Genomic DNA, 20,253 nt, shown 5'->3' on the forward strand with positions numbered 1-20,253 from the left:
TGGTTTACCACAAGTCAGATGGTTAGAAATTGTCAAGATTGTCTAACGTTTAATGTTGAAATGTGTAGAGGATCTCTAAAAATCGATATGTTTTTTAATAGATTTTGATATCATCTTAAAATTTGAATTATATATAAATATGGTTGAAGAACCTTATCTTACAAACTAGCTTTTAAGATGAAATCTAAGCTCAATTCTAATTATTTTTTATAAAAAATTGACTCAATTTTTTTTTTTATTGTCATTTTCTTTTCCTTTTCTAGTTTGTTTTTTCTTCCCCCTCAAAAATCAAATTTTCCTTTTCTCATTTTATTTTGTCTCTATAGTTATCTCTGGAAAATCCAAATTCATCGTTCTGTTATGATACCATGAACCATACTATAAAGGTAATGATTTTATAAGACACAATCTTATTTATTCAGATAAATACTTCTATAGAAACACATCTAAATTTATATTTTTAAAAATATTCAATAAAAAAGAAAAAAAAATTATTTTAAAATTTAATTTTCTTTTTATTGAATTCATGTGGTCGTTGTGATACTAAGGAGAGAGAAAAGTTTATATTTTAATTAATAAATAAATTATGATTGACCTATCTGTTATAGTTATTTCAATCTAAGAATTTTCGTCATAAGCTTATAATCTATGCTATGAGTTTTTCAGTAGTATCACCCATCTAAAGTTATACTTCTATTAAATGTTATAAGAAAAGCTTCATGATATATAGTACAGTTCAGTGATATGAATATTAAAGGATGTATTTAGCAGAATTATTACCTGTGTATTTGTAGCCTTCTTCCCCACAATTTTTAAAAAGCATAAACTGGGCATAATCACTGACTGCAAAAGTTATCCATTCTCCAAATTAGACGAGTTTCATAGAATTTCCATGTAACAAACTGGAGCAGGTAGAATAAAAGAAAGCACAATGGACTATAGACAAATCTAGTTCATGTCAAATTTGTTCCTAATACCGTTATATTATAAAGATAGATAATAGTTTTATTATATATACGGCAAAAGAGTCAAGAAAGAAATATGCTTATGTTATTCCAAACAAGTATTATCCTTATACTAAATATGCAGAATTTAAGAGTTTGCCTTTATCTCATTGGGGATGTAAGCGGTATTATTTGAAGAGACAGACGCCACTGGCAGAATTTGAAATGGGGTGATGAATCATAGGTTCTTCTTCACCAGTATAAGTGCTTCCAAAACTCTGACATAAATATATATTTTAAGTGGAGTTTATTATCTGAATCTTCCAAAACTCTGACATAAATATATATTTTAAGTGGAGTTTATTATCTGAATCATGTCGGTGGACTTTGGGAGTCTTTGTCCTTTCTTGGCTTATCTTCCTTGCATTTTCAGAACCTTTCTTCTTGTAGTTTACTTCTATAAGCTTTGGCATATATAAGTTTCTCCTCGTTTGATGTAGAACCATGCTTTGTCCAGGAAGTCGTTGAGGCTTCTTGGCTCTAACAAGAAAATATTCTCAACAAATTTTCTTCCTTCCAGGAGTCACGATTCTAAGAGGTACATCTTCATTCTACCATCGATGTCTTTTCACAAGCATTACCTTATTAAATCTTTTTATGTACGTACTTTCTTAGAAATTCACCCTTTTCTTGAGTGATAGCACCTAAAGTCGCCCTATACTAAGGTTATTTCGTTGAGGCAATGAAGTTCCATTTTAACTGGCGATCCAACTATCTTCAAGAACTTATGGAGATCTTCTTGAGGCCTTTAAACCAGGTTATAACAGTCTTTTCAGTTTCAACATTCTTGACCTGTTCGTTAGGATAAGATATTTTGCTTGATTATATTTGTTGAGGTTTTTAAAATGACTTTAGTAGTTGTTGATCATGTTATTAAACGGGCTACGATAAGAAATATCTTCATCATTGTTAGAGTAACCACATGATAGAAATTGAGAAAAATGTTTGTCCTGTAATGAGGACATGGGGAATTGTCTCTGGAAACTCCATCTTGATAAGGAGCTGAATCAACTCCATCATCGTGATGATGTTGGCGACATACTAATCTTGGAGGATAGGGATGACTTCTTGGTAGTGAAAAACGGTGGCAATCCAAAGAACCAGCTTGTCTCGATTTATGTTTCCGTTAGACACACTGAATCTCCTTTCGTTGAGAAAGAGGTTGAAAAATGATTGGCATCTCTTTGCCGCAATTCAACGACATCACAATGATATTTGTTTTCTGTCGGCCCTAGGCCCAATGCAAGAGAGACTCAAATTCGCCCACAATATAAATACCACAATTCGAGCAGTATGATTCTCAATTCATAACTAACTATATTTTTATTATTTAAAAGTTAATTTGGACGTTGGAGTGCTAATTTTATAGGTTCACCCCGTGCAATCGCACCAAAGCAACGTGCATCACCACCTTAAAGACTTGCACCAACAGTTCTAGTTCTGCAACTGAACAGTCGCGCTACCTATTCCTCAATATCCAAAATTGTTTGTTGCCTATCCTTAACACGAGCGAGGCTGAGAGTTTTTTTCGTAGTCATTTGTGCATGTTTCTCTATTAGAGTATCAAGGTTGTGGAGCATGGACTTGCCAACCTGCATGCTAGTGTGATGGAGTTGTTTATCATTGATAGAGATGAGATCAGTTACAGTAACACATACGTTATATCAACGAAAATGCCTACTATGGTTTAGAAGAAGTTAGTTAGAATACAAAGAAGGTTCTTTTGAAGGTGGTGGAAGATTGAATCTATTGTTTTTGAGTTAAGTGGTTAGATGCCTACAAACCTAAGCAAAAAGGTGGGATGGTGTTTAGGATCCCCGCTTAGTAAATTTGGCACTTTTGAGAAAATGGAGGTGAAGGGTGATGATCTCAGGTGCTTCTGGGTCCAACTCCCTCAATATCATGTTTCTTAGGCTTATTAATATCTCTAATCAACATGATCGGTTTGTGGGTTAGGTAGTTATGTGAGAGGATGGGGTTCTAGTTTGGGATCTGAGACGGAGGAGATCTCTTTTTGTTTATGAACATGAGATGATTACTAACCTGCTTTCAGTTATCTGGGATTCAACTCTCTCTTTGGATAGTGATATGTGTTGATGAAGACATGTTAAAAATGATGTGTTTTTGGTAGCCTCGGATTTTTATGCCCTATTAAAGCTAAATCACCATACTGCTCTCTCTTTCCAATACGTCGACATGACTTCTTTCTCATCTGAGTATGCTGAGCTCCTTTTAAAATGGTAATTTTTTCTTGGCAACTTCTACAAGATAAGATCACTACTAAAGAGAATTTATTTAAGCCTATGGTTTTAATTTAACTATTTAGGGTTTCTTGTTTTATATGTATGGGGTTGGTAGAATCAGTATATCATTTGTGTGTAACTTGTGATGTGACTTCAAATGTGTGGTATAAGATTTTTAAGTGGTTGTTGATTCTTCCTAAGGATCTTTGGGCTAGTTCTAGGGTTAGGATGGAATTGCCATGATATTTCATTTCGTTGTTTGGTCGATTTGGAAATCCGAAAAATGATTTTTTATTGTTCGTCAACTAATGTGAAGTATGTGGAAGGAAAAAGTAATTATTGGCTTCGAAATGGTATCTTGGTAGATATATGACCAAATATTGTACTTTCTCTGATTGACTTGAAAGTTATATCATTAGTCTAAATCAATAGTTGTTGATAGTTTTGACCTTGTTCTTGTCACGGAGTGTTCTTGGTATTTATCCTAGAGAACTCTATTTATGTTGATGGTGGCTTCTTGAATGCTGAGATCTAGTATGTGCTCTCATGTGTTGTATATTAATTGAAGCTTAGTTAATTAGTTTAATTTCATAACATCTCTCTTTCAATAATAATCATCTCTCCTTATTCAATATTCATTACTCTTTTTTTTCTTCCCTTCCACTCCAAGATCCTCTCTATCTTTCTCTCAATTAAACTTATGCTATAGACATGTGCCAGATGAATGAAGAATCAAACTTGAAGATAAAAGTGAACCTATGATCTTAGTTGGTTATCGATCAACTAGAGCATATAGGTTATATAATCCAGTTACTAAGAGATTGGTGGTTAGTAGAGATGTAATCATCAAAGAAGCAAAATCTTGGGATTCGAACCAAGGTGGAGAAAGAATAATATTGGTTCCAATGCAGGCTCCAATGTAGTTTGATTATGATGAAATGAATCCAAACTTAACTGAGACTCCAATTGATGCAGTGGATTCTACTCAAAGGGCAAGACCAACCAGAAACAGAAAGATACCTTCAAGGCTAAATGATTATGAAATTGTGCCTGACAATACAGTGGATGAGGAATGAGAAATAATACACTTCACAATGTTAGCAGGTGCAGAATCACTGAATTATCAGGATGCAATGTAAGACAAATTATGGAAAGATGCAATGAAGGAGGAGCTCAATTCAATTGAAAATTTTGGCACATGGAAACTAACTCAACTGCCAAAAAGAAAAAAGTCAATTGATGTGAAGTGGATCTTCAAAGTTAAGTTGAGTCCAAAAGGAACAATAGTGAAACACAAAGCAAGACTTGTGGCAAGAGATTTCCTTCAAAGACAAGGTCTGGATTACTCCGAGGTATTGACACTAGTGACAAGGCATGAGACTTTAAGACTTCTAGTAGAATTAGCTTGCAGTAGAAGGTGGAATTTATTACACATGGATGTAAAATCTTCATTCTAAATGGTCCTCTTAATGAAGAGGTATATGTGTCTCAACCTCCGGGATTTGAAGTAAAGGGAAAAGAGAATATAATGTATAGACTATTCAAGACTTTGTATAGTTTGAAGCAAGCACTAAGAGCATGGAACTAGAGAGTTGATGTTTTCTTCATCAGACATGGCTTTAAAAAATGTTCATTGAGTATGGTGTGTATGCAAAATACAAGCAAGGTGAAATATTATTGCCCGTATGTTTGTATATGGATGACCTTTTGATAACTGGAGAATCTCAACTGAAAATTGAAGACCTCAATGGTATAATAAAGTCATAATTTGAGATGTTAGATCTGGGTAACTTGTCCTACTTCCTTGGTATGGAGTTTTTATATAAATAAGGTGGAATAATCTTACATCAAGCAAAGTATGCTACCGACTTGCTGAAAAGATTCAACATGTTGAACTGCAATACTGTTGTGACTCATCTTGAATCAGGTCAGAAGTTGAAAGAAGATAATGATTAAGAAAGGGTAGATGTCTCTCTGTACAAGCAAATGATTGGATCATTGAGTTACCTATGCAATAGTTGACCGAATATCAAATTTGTTGTAGGAGTACTGAGCAGATTCATGCATGATCCAAGAAAGTCTCATCTGCTGGCTGGAAAAAGAATCCTAGAATACACCAAAGGAACCTTGAGGCATGGTGTATTTTTCTCGTATGGAAGAAAGGGAAGCAAAGAATAGGTGATAGAATTTTCTGATATAGAGTGATGTGGTGATAGATTGAACATGAGAAGTACCACATGTTATGTCTTCGAGTTTCAAGGAGCTCCAATCTCTTGGATCTCCAAGAAGTAACCTATTGTGACTCTGTCTAGCTGTGAGGCAGGATATATTTCTAGTTGTTCAGCTTCTTGTGAAGATGCTTGGATTGAAGTTGTATTGAATGAACTTGGAGTAAACATTCAAGTATCAATCAAGCTCATTGTGATAAAAAATCTACAATAAACTTAGCAAAGAATCGAGTCTCTCATGGAAGATCCAAGCATATATTGAAACAAGGTTTCATTACATAAGAGAGAAAGTGAACTAAGGATTATTGGCAATTAGATATTGTCCTACCAAGGACCAAATTGCAGATATCTTGACTAAGACTGTAAAAGGCGAACACTTTTCTCAGCTGAATATAGACATGGGAATGGTGGCATTTGATTTAGAGGTTGGAACAACTTCTGGATTACTAGCCTCTGAAGCTCTGATGGCTTCTGAATCATCATCCTCTGAAGATGTCAGAGGCTGGAACAACCTAGCCTCTGAAGTGATAACCTCTAAAGGATTCTGAGGATAAAGCATTTTGGCCCCAGAAGCTTTGATGGCTTCTGAACTATCAGCCTTTGAAGGAGTCAGAGGTGGGAACTACTTCTGAACCTCTAGCCTCTGAAGCAGCTTCTGAAGCATGGTTGGAGTCTGAAACACATTCTGAAGAGTGGTTGGAGTCTGAAAAAAGGCGTAGAGTCTGAAGTATAAGCTTCTCATGTGTATCACTTGGTGAAAGTTTGAATTAAGGGAATATGGTGTATATTAATTCAAGTTTAGTTAGTTAGTTAGTTAGTTACTCAAATGTGTTTATATATATATATATATATATATATATATATATATATATATATATATATATATATATATATATTATATATATATATATATATATATATATATATATATATATATATATATATATATATATATATATATATATATATATATATATATATATATATATATATATATATATATATTATGAGATATTAGATCGAACTCTAGTATGGTCGACGAGTAGCTTCTTTGTTTGACAATTCGACAGGACCTTAGCATGTCGTCGAACTCTGTTCACATGTTATAGTCGAAGCATGTTAGAATTATTAGCATGTCGAATTGTGTGTGTTTGTTATGCTCAATTGTTTAAGTTAACTTGTGTAATGGGCATGTGTGTAAAAGCCCATTAATTTAGTACGTTGGTTTTCTTATAAATAACATACTAGTCTCTCATCATTGCATAACACAAATCCTAATTAGGATGAAAGAGGTTATTTTCCATTTTGTAACACTTGTAATCTTGTTTCAAAGAGAAAGTAAAGATAACAATTTATAATAAATTTCATTGTGTTCTAATTGTTTTCTTCTTTTTTATCCTTGTGGGTTTCTTTCTGATCAAGAAACCAATCATACTTCGTAATTCTGACATTCTTTTTCACAACAAATTGGTGCGGTGAACGTGGAAAAGATGTCGTCAACAAAGTATGATATTGAAAAGTTCACTGGAGTGAACGATTTCGGTCTGTGGCACTTGAAGATGAAAATCTTACTGGTTCAGCAAGGTTGCTTAGAAGCGTTGAAGGGAGCCGAAGGCATGGACACTGCTTTAACCGACATAGAAAAAAGAAAGCTAGTTTGTTCCCTTGATGTTATAGAATTTGTTCCAATATGGAGACTTGTGAGATATTGGATCAAACTCTAGTATGGTCGAATGATAGCTTCTTGGTTCGAGAATTGACAGGATCTTAGCATGTCGTCGAAGTTTGTTCACATGTTGTAGTTGGAGTATGCTAGGATTGTTAGCACGTCGAATTGAGTCTGTTTGTTATGCTCAATTATTTAAGTTAGATTATTCTCTAAGTTAGCTTGTGTAATGAGTCTGTGTGTAAAAGTCTAATAGTTTAGTATGTTAATTTTCTTATAAATAACATACTAGTCTTCTCATTCAATATTCATTACTCTCTTTTTTCTTCCCTTTCACTCCACCATTCTTTCTATTTTTCTCTTAATTAAACTTCTGCATTCGTAAGATGTAATAACACCAACATCGTGATTGAGAGTGAGATTTTATTTCTTTGGTTTTCTCTTTTATGATGGTTTCTTGTGTGGTGAGATCTAGTATGTGTTCTCTTGATTGGGAGTGGAATTTTATTGCTTTGATTTCTTCTCTTTTCTATTGCATATTTATTGGTTGGTGTATCTCATATATTTGAGATTTTTTCTTTATTTGTTTGCTTTGTTATTATACTTTTTGTTTTCAGCAGTATGAACTCGATACATCTTGTATTAACTGATTATACGCTATTTTATATCTTGGTTGACCTTTAATTTCCCTTTTTCATGATTATATATTTTATTTTTGTCATTATAAAAATCATTCTATCGGCGACTGTTGGGAAGGACGAATAATCACATAATAGTAGTTCTAGCAAAGAAGGACGGTGGCTTAATGTTACATTTTGGTACGCCAAACTTTAGACCACAAACTCTAATATACCGGGTCATAAAGCAACTATCCTATGAATGCAAAGTTGGTAGGTGAAGACACGTTATAATTTTATAATAAAAAGAGACATGACAAAATTCTAATTGCTTACCACAAGCATACTGAAGAGAGAGCCGATCAAAGCCATCACAAGTCCTGAAATTATCAAAAAATATTGGATTAGGCATTCAAGTCATATTATTCTCAATGACTTGGCACAATTCAACTCAAGTACAAATAAAGTCTTATCCCATTAAATTGATCAATTACCTGGGTCAGATTCGGTCATAATCTAAGTTAATATCGTGTTTCTATATAATTTATTATTATTAAAATCTTTCCTTACAACAAATTTTTTGACCTTCTTTCTATATGTTCAAACGATCTAAGTTTATTTTCCACTATCTTTTCAATTATATGTGTTATTCTAACCCTCTTTTTAATATTGTTATTTTTAATTTTATCACATTTAGTCTAACCACACATCTAACACAACATCTCCATATATGCTACTCACTTTATTATCGTGTTAATTATTAACTGTCCAACATTATGTCACATACAACATTGCAAGTCTTACCATTGTTTGATAAAATTTTCCCTTCAACATAAGCGGTACTTTTGTGTCACATAAAATCCCTTAGACATTCCTCGATTTCAGCCACCCGACTTTAAGATATATACATCAAATGTTTTTTGTAACAAAGCTCTACTATATTCAATATTATTGCCCCTACTTATAGACATATATTCAAGCTCTTATATCATCTTAAAGTTTTAAGTCATATCTATCTCATTCCTACAAAATCGACTACTACTTATAAACATATATGCAAGTCAAATATTGTTTGATGTGGATCTCTTAATAAAAAATAACGTAGTACTGCAAATGAGCCTATAATATAGTTTTGACAGATACAAATAAGGTAAGAACTAAGGGAAGTGATACTAGCACTTGTTGTTGTTATCTCTGAGGTAAGAATTTAGTCTTCTGATCTCAAAGTGTTGCAAAAGACACTAACATTTTTTGTCGTATGACCTCCCAAACACTCACTCTCTTTAAAACAAATATTTAACTACATTTCACAACACTCTAACACATGAGTATACTGACTTTCCTAATTATCATAAAAATACTGTATATATTCCTTGTATTTTTTCAATGTTTATAACATGCAAAATAATTTATGTATATGGTATTAGGGCATCTGTTCTAGGTGCCTCTGTCTATTGTGAAACCTAAAAATGGAAGCCTGCATTGCGGCACAACCTAAATACTTAGACACCAATCTTCTTTGCTGGTGTGATTTCTTGTGCATGTATAACACATTTTTCTTTGACTATTATTGTTGTTTCCAGTGGTTGAATTGAGTTTGTAACTATATTTTTTCTGATCATACAATGTTTGGATCTAATACTTACTCTAATAAACCCTCTAAGACTGACACAGGAGATGTCAAGCCTCAAAACTGCATAATATTCATTTTGCCAACTAAATGAGAAAAATTATCTCAAATGGTCTCAACTCATTCATACAATTCTGAAAGAAAAGGGAAAAGTGAAGTACTAAACAAATCTTGCACCTAAGGAGGAAAATCCCTACTTCACCAAATGGGATGATGAAAAATCCATGATATGGCATGGTTGTGGAGTTCCATGGTTCTAAAGATAAGTGACACCAATATCTTTCTTAGTACATCAAAGGAGATTTGAGATGTTGTAAATAAAATATACACCAATACCAAAGATGTTGTAAATGAAACACACTCCCAAACGATAATTCATATTCCAACTCAAGACACAGGGGATGGAACTTGACCATTATAGGGTCATAAAATTCAAGTGTTTTCCAGATGCAGTAACTCGGAATGAGTTAATTGAACAATGTCATATGATTTTTTGGTGGTTTTAAACTCTGAAATTGGCAAAGAATTCAAATCTTAGGGAAGTAAAATGGTCCAAACTTTAATGAAGTTATATCTATCGTGAGAAGCAAAAAGAGTAGAAGGAGAAGAGGAGACTAAGAGTGTTGATAATAGGAACGGATAATCAACAAATATATAAGTGGTTCTGAGATTTGGTGTACTTTGTGTAATAAGTCTCACCATTCCAGAGAGGAAAGTTGGAAACTACATGGGAAACCTCAAAATTGTTAGTGCGTGAGACACTTTTAGTGAGAAGAGAAAGAGAGAGAATAAGAAAAATAAGGATTATATTACTGAATTGAATGAATAATAAAACTGAATTACAAAGTGTCATTTATATATATCTAAGTGACTTAACTACTAAGTAAAATAAAAAACTAAGTAACAAACCCTAAACCCTTATTAGCTTTGGGTTTGGGCCACACAACTCAACTTGGATTATATATAATATCTCAACATACCCCCTGATAATCCAAGTTGTTGAAACACACTAATCATTGTCGATTTGAACTATTGCTAATTTCTTTCTGAATATTAGGAACTTGTCGATCTTTAATCCTTTGGTGAAAATGTCGGTGAATTGTGCTTCACTTAAGCAATGTCTTACTTCAAGTTTACCTTGATTCACCTTCTCCCTTAAGAAGTGAAATCTAGCTTCTATGTGCTTACTTCTTCCATGTAAAACTGGATTCTTCGCAAGATTTATGGCTGACTTGTTGTCGATTTGCAATACCATAAGTTTTTTCACTTCGATCTCGATCTCTTCCAACATAGATCTTATCCAAATTACTTGACATGCAACATAGGATCCTGCTATATATTCAGCCTCACACGATGATAATGTCACCACAGGTTGCTTTCTCGAGCACCATGAGATTGAGGAACCAAATACTTGAAAGAAATATCCAGTAGTGCTTCTTTGATCTTCCTTATCTCCATACCAATAAGCATCTGGATAAAAAGTAACCATAACTTCTTTGCTTTAAGAGTCTCATCGAAATAAAATTCCATAGTTTGTCGATCCTTTTAAGCATCTCAAGATTCTTCTTGCAGCCTTCATGTGTGACACCCTTGGTTCACTCATATATCTGCTTACTAATTCGACTGAGAAACATATATCAGGGCGACTGTTGCACACATATCTCAGAGATTCGAAAATTTGTTTGACAAAGTTGCATCGACTTTGTCTTCCTCTCCATGCTTCTCCAACTTCAAATTTGATTCGATAGGAGAAGATGCAGGAGTGGAATCATCCATCCTAAATCTCTTGAGTATCTCTTTGACATACTTTCTTTGATGTAGCATAATACCTTTCTTCGACATTTGAAATTCCATGCCCAGGAAGTACGATAACTTTCCTAGATCTGAGATTTCAAATTCCTTCTTCATCAGCTCTTTGAACTTTAACAAGTTCTTCAAGCTATTTTCAATTACTAGCAAGTCGTCAACATATAAGAAAATAATTGTTATATCTTGTTCCATGCTCTAGGTGCCTGCTTGAGACCATATAGTGTTTTGTGCAACTTGTATACTTTCTTTGCTTCCTCATAAATTGCAAAACCATGAGGTCGTGTGACATACACCTCTTCATCTAAAGGTCCATTAAAAAATTCCTATTTCACATCTAAGTAAAATTTCGACCAGCCTTGCTCACATGCCAAGGCCACCACTAGTCGAATAATTTCCAATCTTGCGACAGGTGCAAAGACTTCAGAGTAGTTAAGTCCTTCTCGCTGAAGAAATCCTCGAGCTATAAATCCTTCCTTATGTATTTCTATCGACCCATCAACATTATGTTTCAACTTGAACACCCACCTCACTTTGATAGCTTTTATAGGTGTTGGCAATTCAACCAACTCCCATGTGTTGTTTATTTCGATTGTTTGTAACTCTTTGACCATAGCAAACTTCCAATTCATATTATTTAAATCCTCTCTATAGTTGATTGTTTTAGCACCTACGAGTAAAACAAAATAAACTAGTTCTCCATCTGTTGTGACTTCATCATCACCAACCACTTCATAGTCTTGAAGTCTTGTTGGACAAGCTCTAGTTCTTTGAGGTCTCTGACTTATGCTGACTATAATCTCTCTGACTTCGTCTGTGTCAGGTATGTCAGCAATAACTTCGAGTTCAACTTGAATATCGACAATATATTTGACTTCGACATCATTACTTGCTTCACGAAATCATAGCTCATCAATGGCTTGTCAATTGCATGACTAGAATTTTAATCCCAGGCAGAATTTTCATCAATCACAATATCTCGACTAATCATAATCTTCTGATTAATTGGATTAAATAGACTGTATGCTCCAGTCTTATGATATGCTACCAGAATCATAGGTTCACTATTGTCATCAAGCTTCCTTCTTTTTGCATCAGGAACATGTTTGTAACACATAGAGTCAAAAGCCTTCAGATGACTCACTGATGATCGTTTACCACTCCACACTTCTTCAGGAACCTTGTTCTTCAGCTTCTTGGTAAGGAACATGTTCAGTATATAAACAACAGTCGCAACAGCTTCACCCCATAAGGATTTTGCCAAATTTTTCTGCTTCAACATGCATCTCGCCATGTCCAATATGGTCCTGCTTCTTCTTTCTACTATTCCATTATGTTGAGGAGTATAGGGAGTAGTTACGTCATGATCAACACCATGTTATGCATAAAATGCTTCAAATATCTTGGATGTGTATTCGCCACCTCCATCTGTTTGCAGCACCTTGATCTTCTTTTCACTTTGGTTTTTGACAAGCATCTTGAATCTCTTAAAGATTTCAGATGCTTCATCCTTTCTGTTGATCACATAGATACACAGCTTTTGAGTAAACTCATTGACAAACGAAATAAAATAATTGTTTCCACCAATGGTATGCTCCTCAAAAGGACCTCATACGTCTGAATGTACAACTTCAAGTATGGAGGAGGATCTCATTGGTATAGTTGAAACGGAAGACTTCCTGGATTTCTTTTCGACAAAACAACCTTCATTGAGCTTTTCGAGGATTCAGAAGCTCTATCATCGACCTTATTCTTGTGAGGATTCAACCAATAATTCTTGCCCTTAGTCATTTTGCCTTTGAACTTGTTGGAACCACCATTCTTCTTCCATGACTGAGCCTGTAGTGCTTGTATCGAGTATTGAACTCATTTCCTTTAGAAAATACTAATCTTGTGCGCCTCCAACGAACCAACCAAATCTTCCAGCTTTCAAGATTGTTGGATTCTTGAATAGCTACGATAACATGATCAAAGTGAGAAATTAACGTACGCATTACCTTCTCAAGTAACATCTTATAAGTTAGGGTTTCACCATAACCCATCATGAGATGGACGAGTTTCTGCACCTTCGACACATAGCCTACAATCTTTTTGTCTTCTTCCATCAACAATACTTCATATTATCGTTGCAATGTTTTTAACTTGACAACCTTGACTTTCTCACCTTCTTCATAGTACTTGATAAGAATATCGCATGCCTCCTTTGTTAATTCAACATGAGTGATTATGTCAAAATTAGTCGCATCAACCGCCGATGTAAAATTCCTCATTGCAATCCTTCTTCTTGGCATCCTTGTGAGCGGTTCTCTGTACGTCAGTTGCATCTTCACCAACTGCAGGAACACCATTAGGAGAAAGAAGATGATGTCTCTGGGTGAAATCACGCTACAAGAGCTGAAGAGGAGAAGTTGTTGACATTGTTTCAGAAGAGCAAGGACTTATTAGGTAAAGGTGCAGAAGTGATCCTTTGGAGCATGTTAGATTTAATATCATATTTTTGTTAATTATGATATAAATTTGGTTGATTAAAACGGGATCTCATCTTCGTCGGCTGTATAATTTATTTAAGGACGTGATTTGTTTGTTATAATGTGTAACACTCTTTCCCCTCCACGGGAAAATGGTTTCTAAGGAGGCACCTCATCTTCTTTATGAATTCGTGTACATCTTTGTTTGAATTTGACATGATATATACAAACTGATGGAACTTGAATGAAGTGTCCTAGCCGTCCATGAGGATATTTAATGTTGTAACTTCAATAAAGTATCCTTGCCTTCCATGAGGCTATTGAACGTAGGAAATTCAATAAACTTCCCTTGTCACCCACGAGGCTATTGTATGTTGGAACTTCAGTGAGGTGTCTTTGCCATCCACAAGGCTATTCAATGTTGGAACTTCAATGAAGTGTCCTTGCTGCCCACAAGGCTATTGAATGTTGGAACTTTCAATGAAGTATCATTGTCGACCACGAGACTATTGAATACTTAAACTTCGATGTAGTATCTTTTCCGCCCGCGAGGCTATTGAATACTTGAACTTCAATAAAGTGTCCTTGCTGCCCACGAGGCTATTGAATGTTAGAACTTCGGTGAAGTATCTTTCCCATCCATGATGTTATTGAATGCGGGAACTTCAATAAAATGGACTTGTCACCCACGAGGATATTTAATATTGGAACTTCAATGAAGTGTCCTTGCCACCCATGAGGCCATTGAATGCTAAAAATTCAATGATGTTTCCTTTCCACACACAAGGCTATTGAATGCTAAAACTTAGATCAAATGTCCTTGTCGCCCACAAGGCTATCAAATATTATAACTTCGATGAAGTATCCTTGCGGCCCATGTGGCAGTTATGTGTCGGATCCTCAAAAGGGAGTTATGCTCTCCCTTTAAGGTCGTGTCATAGTGAGCTATAAACAAGAAATTCTTACTAAGTTATTTCTAAGAGGACTCGATCGCCTTAAAGGCTCTCTCGAGTAACACACATGAACAAGATATGCAACAAATGCAAATATAAGAAAGTCGCCCAAGGGCATAAAATGTTGTAATAATAAGATCCTAAAGGGAGAGAGTTACATAAAACTCAAAGGACGAAACAACTAAAAGCCTAGGCGGGCGGGGTTACAAAATCCACTAAGGGAGCAAACACAATACCCACTATGGGAAACATTACCAAAACAAAACCAAAGGCCTAGTTATTCTCTTTCCCTGGAGTTTTCTCCTTGACATGAACTAGAGAACCTAAATTATCCTTTGGCTACTAGGTAATCTCTTAAGGTTCCCTATACTCATTGTCCACAAGATGGAAATCCTTAACGAGAAAAGATCAAATGCACTAAGATCTAGATTGGGGTTCAAAACCTCCACCTGAGACTTTTCCTTTTCAAAGGCCTCGTATTTAAAGGCTAAGATTTCATTTTAAGCATCCGTCAAATATTCAAGGAGCGATTTCTTGTAGTGATTTCCACTTGAGTAGAATCCTTCAAAATGGCTATTGTGGTCGTCACTTGGGCAAGCTTCTCTTCCAGCTTTTTAACTTCATTACCATTAGCCTTCTCAAACTCTTTCATCTTATCTTGTTCCTTAGTAACACACTTCATTGAGATTTTGGCCTCACTAGTCTCTTTTTTTAGTGCTCAGTTGGACTTTATGTTTGCCGACTTTCTTGTCGGATTAGGAGTAGGAATTTAACATCTCCCACTCTAGCAAATTCCCTCGACATATGGGTCTCTAACGAGTTCTCCATCTGAGTATTTCCAATGTGCTCTGCCATAAGTGGGCATAAAACTTTAGGTGCGTCTCCACGAGTCAAATGGCATTCAAGTCAGCATCCTAGAGGGAATATACATTGAGAGTAGAGGAAGATTCCTCTTTCTTGGGTGTCCCCTATAAATCAATAAAATCCTATTGTGTATCAACGTCAATAGTAGGTAGATATTAAAGTTTTTTTAGAAGGGAGGAATGAAGTAGGAGTTCCCATCTGGTCATCCATGGAAGACTTTATAACCTTTGGTCGTGCGAACGAATTTAATGGGTCCTCTATCTCTTTTCCTTTTACTATTTCTCAACAGCCCACCAACATGGCTCTTGGGATCATTTGAACACATCTCGCTACAAGCGACATTTTTTCGCGCGTGAAGGGTCTTCTCCTGCTCAATGACGCCTTATGTTCATCATACATCACTATGAAGCGATCATCCTTTCCCCTCACTCTCATGAACATTTCCTTTCATTTATTATAGTGGTTCGAGTGGGGGTGCAAAGAACCCTACGAGGTAGGAGCACACGATGATCCATCCATCCTTGCTGGAAATTTTCATACAAAAAAGAAGTATGGGTGACGTTGATTGTGGTGAGTATCTCAATGTCTTCATGCAGTAAACATGATTATTACCCATAAGTCCTGGACAATAGGAATGCACATGTAGAAGAAATTTCCCTCTAAGTCCTTACGGGGCGCAATGAACACTCATTCACCCTTGGAGAAAAGCTCCAAGGTGACGTCTTCTTTATCGTCTATTTCAGATAAATTCAGTCCTTCACGGAAGGCATCCACCTTTCCTTGCTTATTGTACGTCAAATCATAGTCTTTAACCCCTGATTTCTTGGAAGAGTTAGACGTTATCAGTAGCTTTGTGGTGCCTAAGAAAGCATAAGGGAAAAGAGAAACAATATACTATCACTTGCACTTGCAATATGGCTATCAAGACTAAAAGTTCTCTTATAACTCCCAAACACCCCATTTCTAAAGGCTTATCGTTGATTGATTCATCCACTCACATAGAGTTCTTCATGCAATGCAAATACATCTCAGCCCATTATTTACCATTAGATGGTTCTATCGTCTTACCACTATCGTCTAATTCCATAATAGTAGCCATGATTGAAAAGGAAAAGTATGAAGAGAAGGGAAATGGTGTATACATGTGGGCGAGTAGAAAAAAGAACTCTGAGTTTGGAGAAAACCAACAACTTGCTCTGATAAATGAGAATATGAAAGTGTGCTTGAAAATGGGACGAAATTACCTCTTTTATAGAAGCACGAACTATGAAGATTAAGTAATGGTGACATCATTAGTCACACCAATGATTGCTCTCCACTTCCCCGATGTATGTAGGGTCCTCAACCGTTTATTTTTTCGATGCAATCACATCACTAAAGTTATTTAATGTTGCACGTGCTACCAAAAATGAATCTTAAGGGACTCATAAAAAACCTTGTTTAAGGGACTCGCCCTATGCCCCGCTTGAGAGACTAGCCCAAAGCCTCACTTGAGGGACTCGCCCCAAGCGTGCTTAAGGCATTTGTCATCATCCCATTCGGGTGAATCGTCTAGCACCCCCCCCCCCTCTTTTTTAGAGGTTGGAACCATACTTATTAATCCCTTCGCCATTTCCATGACATCATGCTTGAGGGACTGGGGTAATCTTATTGGGCCCTATAAGGAATAGTTCAAAGGACACAAGAAAGACGATGGTACCAAGAGGGTGTGAGTGCCCAACAAGGCGCCATAAGTTTCTTGAATCAAATGGGAGCTTAAAGCACCCGAATCATTCTCCGTGTTAGGCCTAGGCCCATTCGCCTAAACTAAACTACATTTTCTATTGGTTCAACTAACGAGGTATGTGGCACGTAGAATCATTCAAAGGGTAACTATATTTTCCATGATTGTATGAAAATTCCAGTTTTTCCACTCTCTTTATTCTTTTAGTTTTTAAGAGGGGATTATCCATGATTCTTCTTGTATTTAAATACCGTAACAAAGTTATGTGGCAAGAAAAAATAGGCAGCTTCTTAATCAAAATCGAGCTTTTTTATTTCAAAATAATGTCCCAAAAATCTTCTAGGGAGAAGTTGTCATCAATACAACCTTCCTCATTAATAGGCTACCTAGAGATAAAAAAATCTCATAAATGTCCTATCCTCATTTTATACAAATTTGTCAACAAAAAATGATCTTAAACCAAGAATAGTTGGGCGTGTTTCCTTTGTTCACACCCATAATTTAGATAGGGGAAAACTTAACCCTAGAGCTTTTAAGTGTGTCTTTGTAGGATACTCTTTCACTTGAAAAAGATATAAATATTATCATCCTCCATCCAAATGAATTTGAAATCAAGGCTTTTGGTAAGTCAAAATATAGTTTTGTGAATTGAGGTAGCTCATTCCAAGAAGGGGTTTTTTCATATCTCAACAAAAGTATGTCACATATCTACTTAAATAGACTAGAAAATTAGCCCGTAAGCCTGACAACATTCCAGACGATCTGAACCAAAAGTTTGGGAATGCAAAAGAAGATGTTGAAGTAGACAAAGAGATGTATCAAAAGTTAGTGGGATGGATTATATACTTATCTCACATCATACTAGATATTATCTATATAGTAAGTTTTCCAGTCAGATTATGCATAGCTCGAAAGAGAATCGTTTACAAGTTGAACTCATAAGTGTTCATCTTCAGTATCTTAAAGGAATCCTTGAAAGAGGAATTCAATTCAAATGTAATGCAAATGTTAGGCTTGAAACCTATACAAATGTTGAATATGCAGAATCAATTATAGATAGAAGGTCTTATAGAACGTCAACAATACGACTTTGTACCTTTTTTGGAAGAAATTTTGCAACTTGAAAAAGTATAACATCAAAGTGTTGTAGCGAGCTCTGATGCTAAAGTAGAATTTCGAGCAACGATACAAGGTATATGTGAAATCTCCTGACTAAAAACTATCCTAGAATATTTAATGATAAAATGGGAAGAGCCAATGAAGCTTTAGTATGAAAATAAATCAATAATTAGTATAACTCATAACCTAGTGAAATACGATAAAATCAAATATATTGAAGTTGACAAACACTTGATCAAATAAAAACTTGACAATTGCGTGATATGCACAACACGTACGTGTCATCCCAAAATACACTTGCATATATCATGATAAAGAGACTCAACAACCCTAATTTTTGTTAGATAATTAATTGATAATCCTGGATAATCTTCGAAGAATCGTGTTCGTTCACTTTCCGAACAAAGTATTTCGACCCTATTTATGCCTGGGTTCACGAAATCTTTGTGGGGATAATTCTTGAAGAAAGAATGTTTCTGGCAAAAGAAAGATTCTGGAACGTAGAATGGTTTTTGTGTGTAACCCTAAACCGAGGCCAGATTTCCCCCTTTTATAGGAGAACGAAAACTGAAAACGAAAAGTCATACCTTTTCAAGAAAACGGTAATAACGGTTGGGAAGGTTCAAACGTTCAAAAGTCATACCTTTTCAAGAAAACGGTAATAACGGTTGGGAAGGTTCAAACGTTCAAAAGTCATACCTTTTCAACAAAAACGGTAATAACGGCTTCGCCCCTTGGAACCCAGTTTTCAATTACTTGCAGTCAATTACACGTTGGCTCTACGAGCGTGCACTCCGCACTACTCCTAACTCGTTTCCAAGCTTTAACGCATAATTGCATCGGCCTAGAGTAAATCTCATTACTACTAAAATCATGGGTGATACTAAAATCACCAACAAATCCCCCCCATTTTAGTGTAATCCTTGATTTACTTAATATATACAATAAAATATATAAGGGTATATTACAATCAAACAGATGCATAAACGAAAATGTCTTGCGATTGAATTTTCATTTTAGTACAAATACACATTTCAAACACTCGAAAATCTGGGTGTCATAGCGATTGAACCCGTCAATCCATTTGAATGTCAGAAGATATAGTACACATATGTTTCTTACAATACTCTACTATTCATACTTGACACTTTACAAGCCATGTGTCCTTATCCATTAATAAGCATATAGGAAGCCAAGTCCAAACTTCTTGAAGCGGCAAAACTTCATGCTTACATAGGTGATTCTTTTAATCTTGTACCTGCATTTACAATTTTTCAAAAGAACCATTAAGAAGATATACTTCAACCTAACCATCACTTGCAGGTCTGAGCACATACCCTGGGAAGATAAATATAATTGCTCCAATCTTTAACTATGATCTTTCCACATTGAATTCTGCTTCTAACGTCATATTAGAAGGGAATTGGGTATATCAAAGCTAATAGATTTAAATGGACTTTAATCCCATCCCAATTACCGACTTCTTTACTAAGTCTCTAGCTAACCCCTTCGTCAAGTGGTCAGCTAAGTTTTGTTGCGACCGAACAAACTCTATAGATATCACCCCATTCATGATTAATTCTCTAATCATACTATGTCTGACACCCAAATGTCTAGACTTTCCATTGTATATTTGACTATAAGCTTTAGCCAATGTGGCAGTACTATCACAACGGATAGAAATTGGTGATATCGGTTTAGGCCATATCGGAATCTCGTATACCAAGTTCCTTAGCCATTCTGCTTCTTTACCAGCAGCAGCTAATGCTACAAACTCAGATTCCATTGTGGAACTAGTTATACATGTTTGCTTCTTGGAAGCCCATGAGATAGCACCTCCCCCAAGCAAGAACACCCATCCACTTGTAGAGGATGAATCTTCAGCATTATTTATCCAACTAGCATCCGAATAACCCTCTAACACCGAAGGAA

The 20,253-nt window shown here is 35.4% G+C and overlaps 1 protein-coding gene and 1 long non-coding RNA gene across 7 annotated transcripts in view; one reads left to right on the forward strand and one right to left on the reverse strand.

The window, feature by feature from the left end:
- LOC127091404 (amino acid transporter AVT1A) overlaps positions 1 to 20,253 on the reverse strand; it is a 30,044-nt gene that overhangs the window by 2,612 nt on the left and 7,179 nt on the right. For 4 of the 6 annotated variants that reach the window (XM_051030036.1, XM_051030035.1, XM_051030034.1 and 1 more), the window contains 2 exons: positions 8,095 to 8,138; positions 781 to 843 (listed from right to left, as the gene is read on the reverse strand). In XM_051030036.1, coding sequence (XP_050885993.1) covers positions 781 to 843; positions 8,095 to 8,138 — 107 coding nt within the window. Of the gene's footprint in view, positions 1 to 780; positions 844 to 8,094; positions 8,139 to 19,304; positions 19,580 to 20,253 lie in introns of those variants that run through there. The other 2 variants (XM_051030038.1, XM_051030039.1) reach the window with 1 other exon arrangement.
- Positions 1,336 to 7,477, forward strand: LOC127091406 (uncharacterized). The gene is made up of 3 exons (XR_007791919.1): positions 1,336 to 1,542; positions 1,646 to 1,761; positions 6,966 to 7,477. It is a non-coding gene; the product is annotated as an uncharacterized LOC127091406 (long non-coding RNA).

Source organism: Lathyrus oleraceus, chromosome 6, assembly GCF_024323335.1.
Source record: "Lathyrus oleraceus cultivar Zhongwan6 chromosome 6, CAAS_Psat_ZW6_1.0, whole genome shotgun sequence".
Lineage (NCBI taxonomy): Eukaryota > Viridiplantae > Streptophyta > Magnoliopsida > Fabales > Fabaceae > Lathyrus > Lathyrus oleraceus.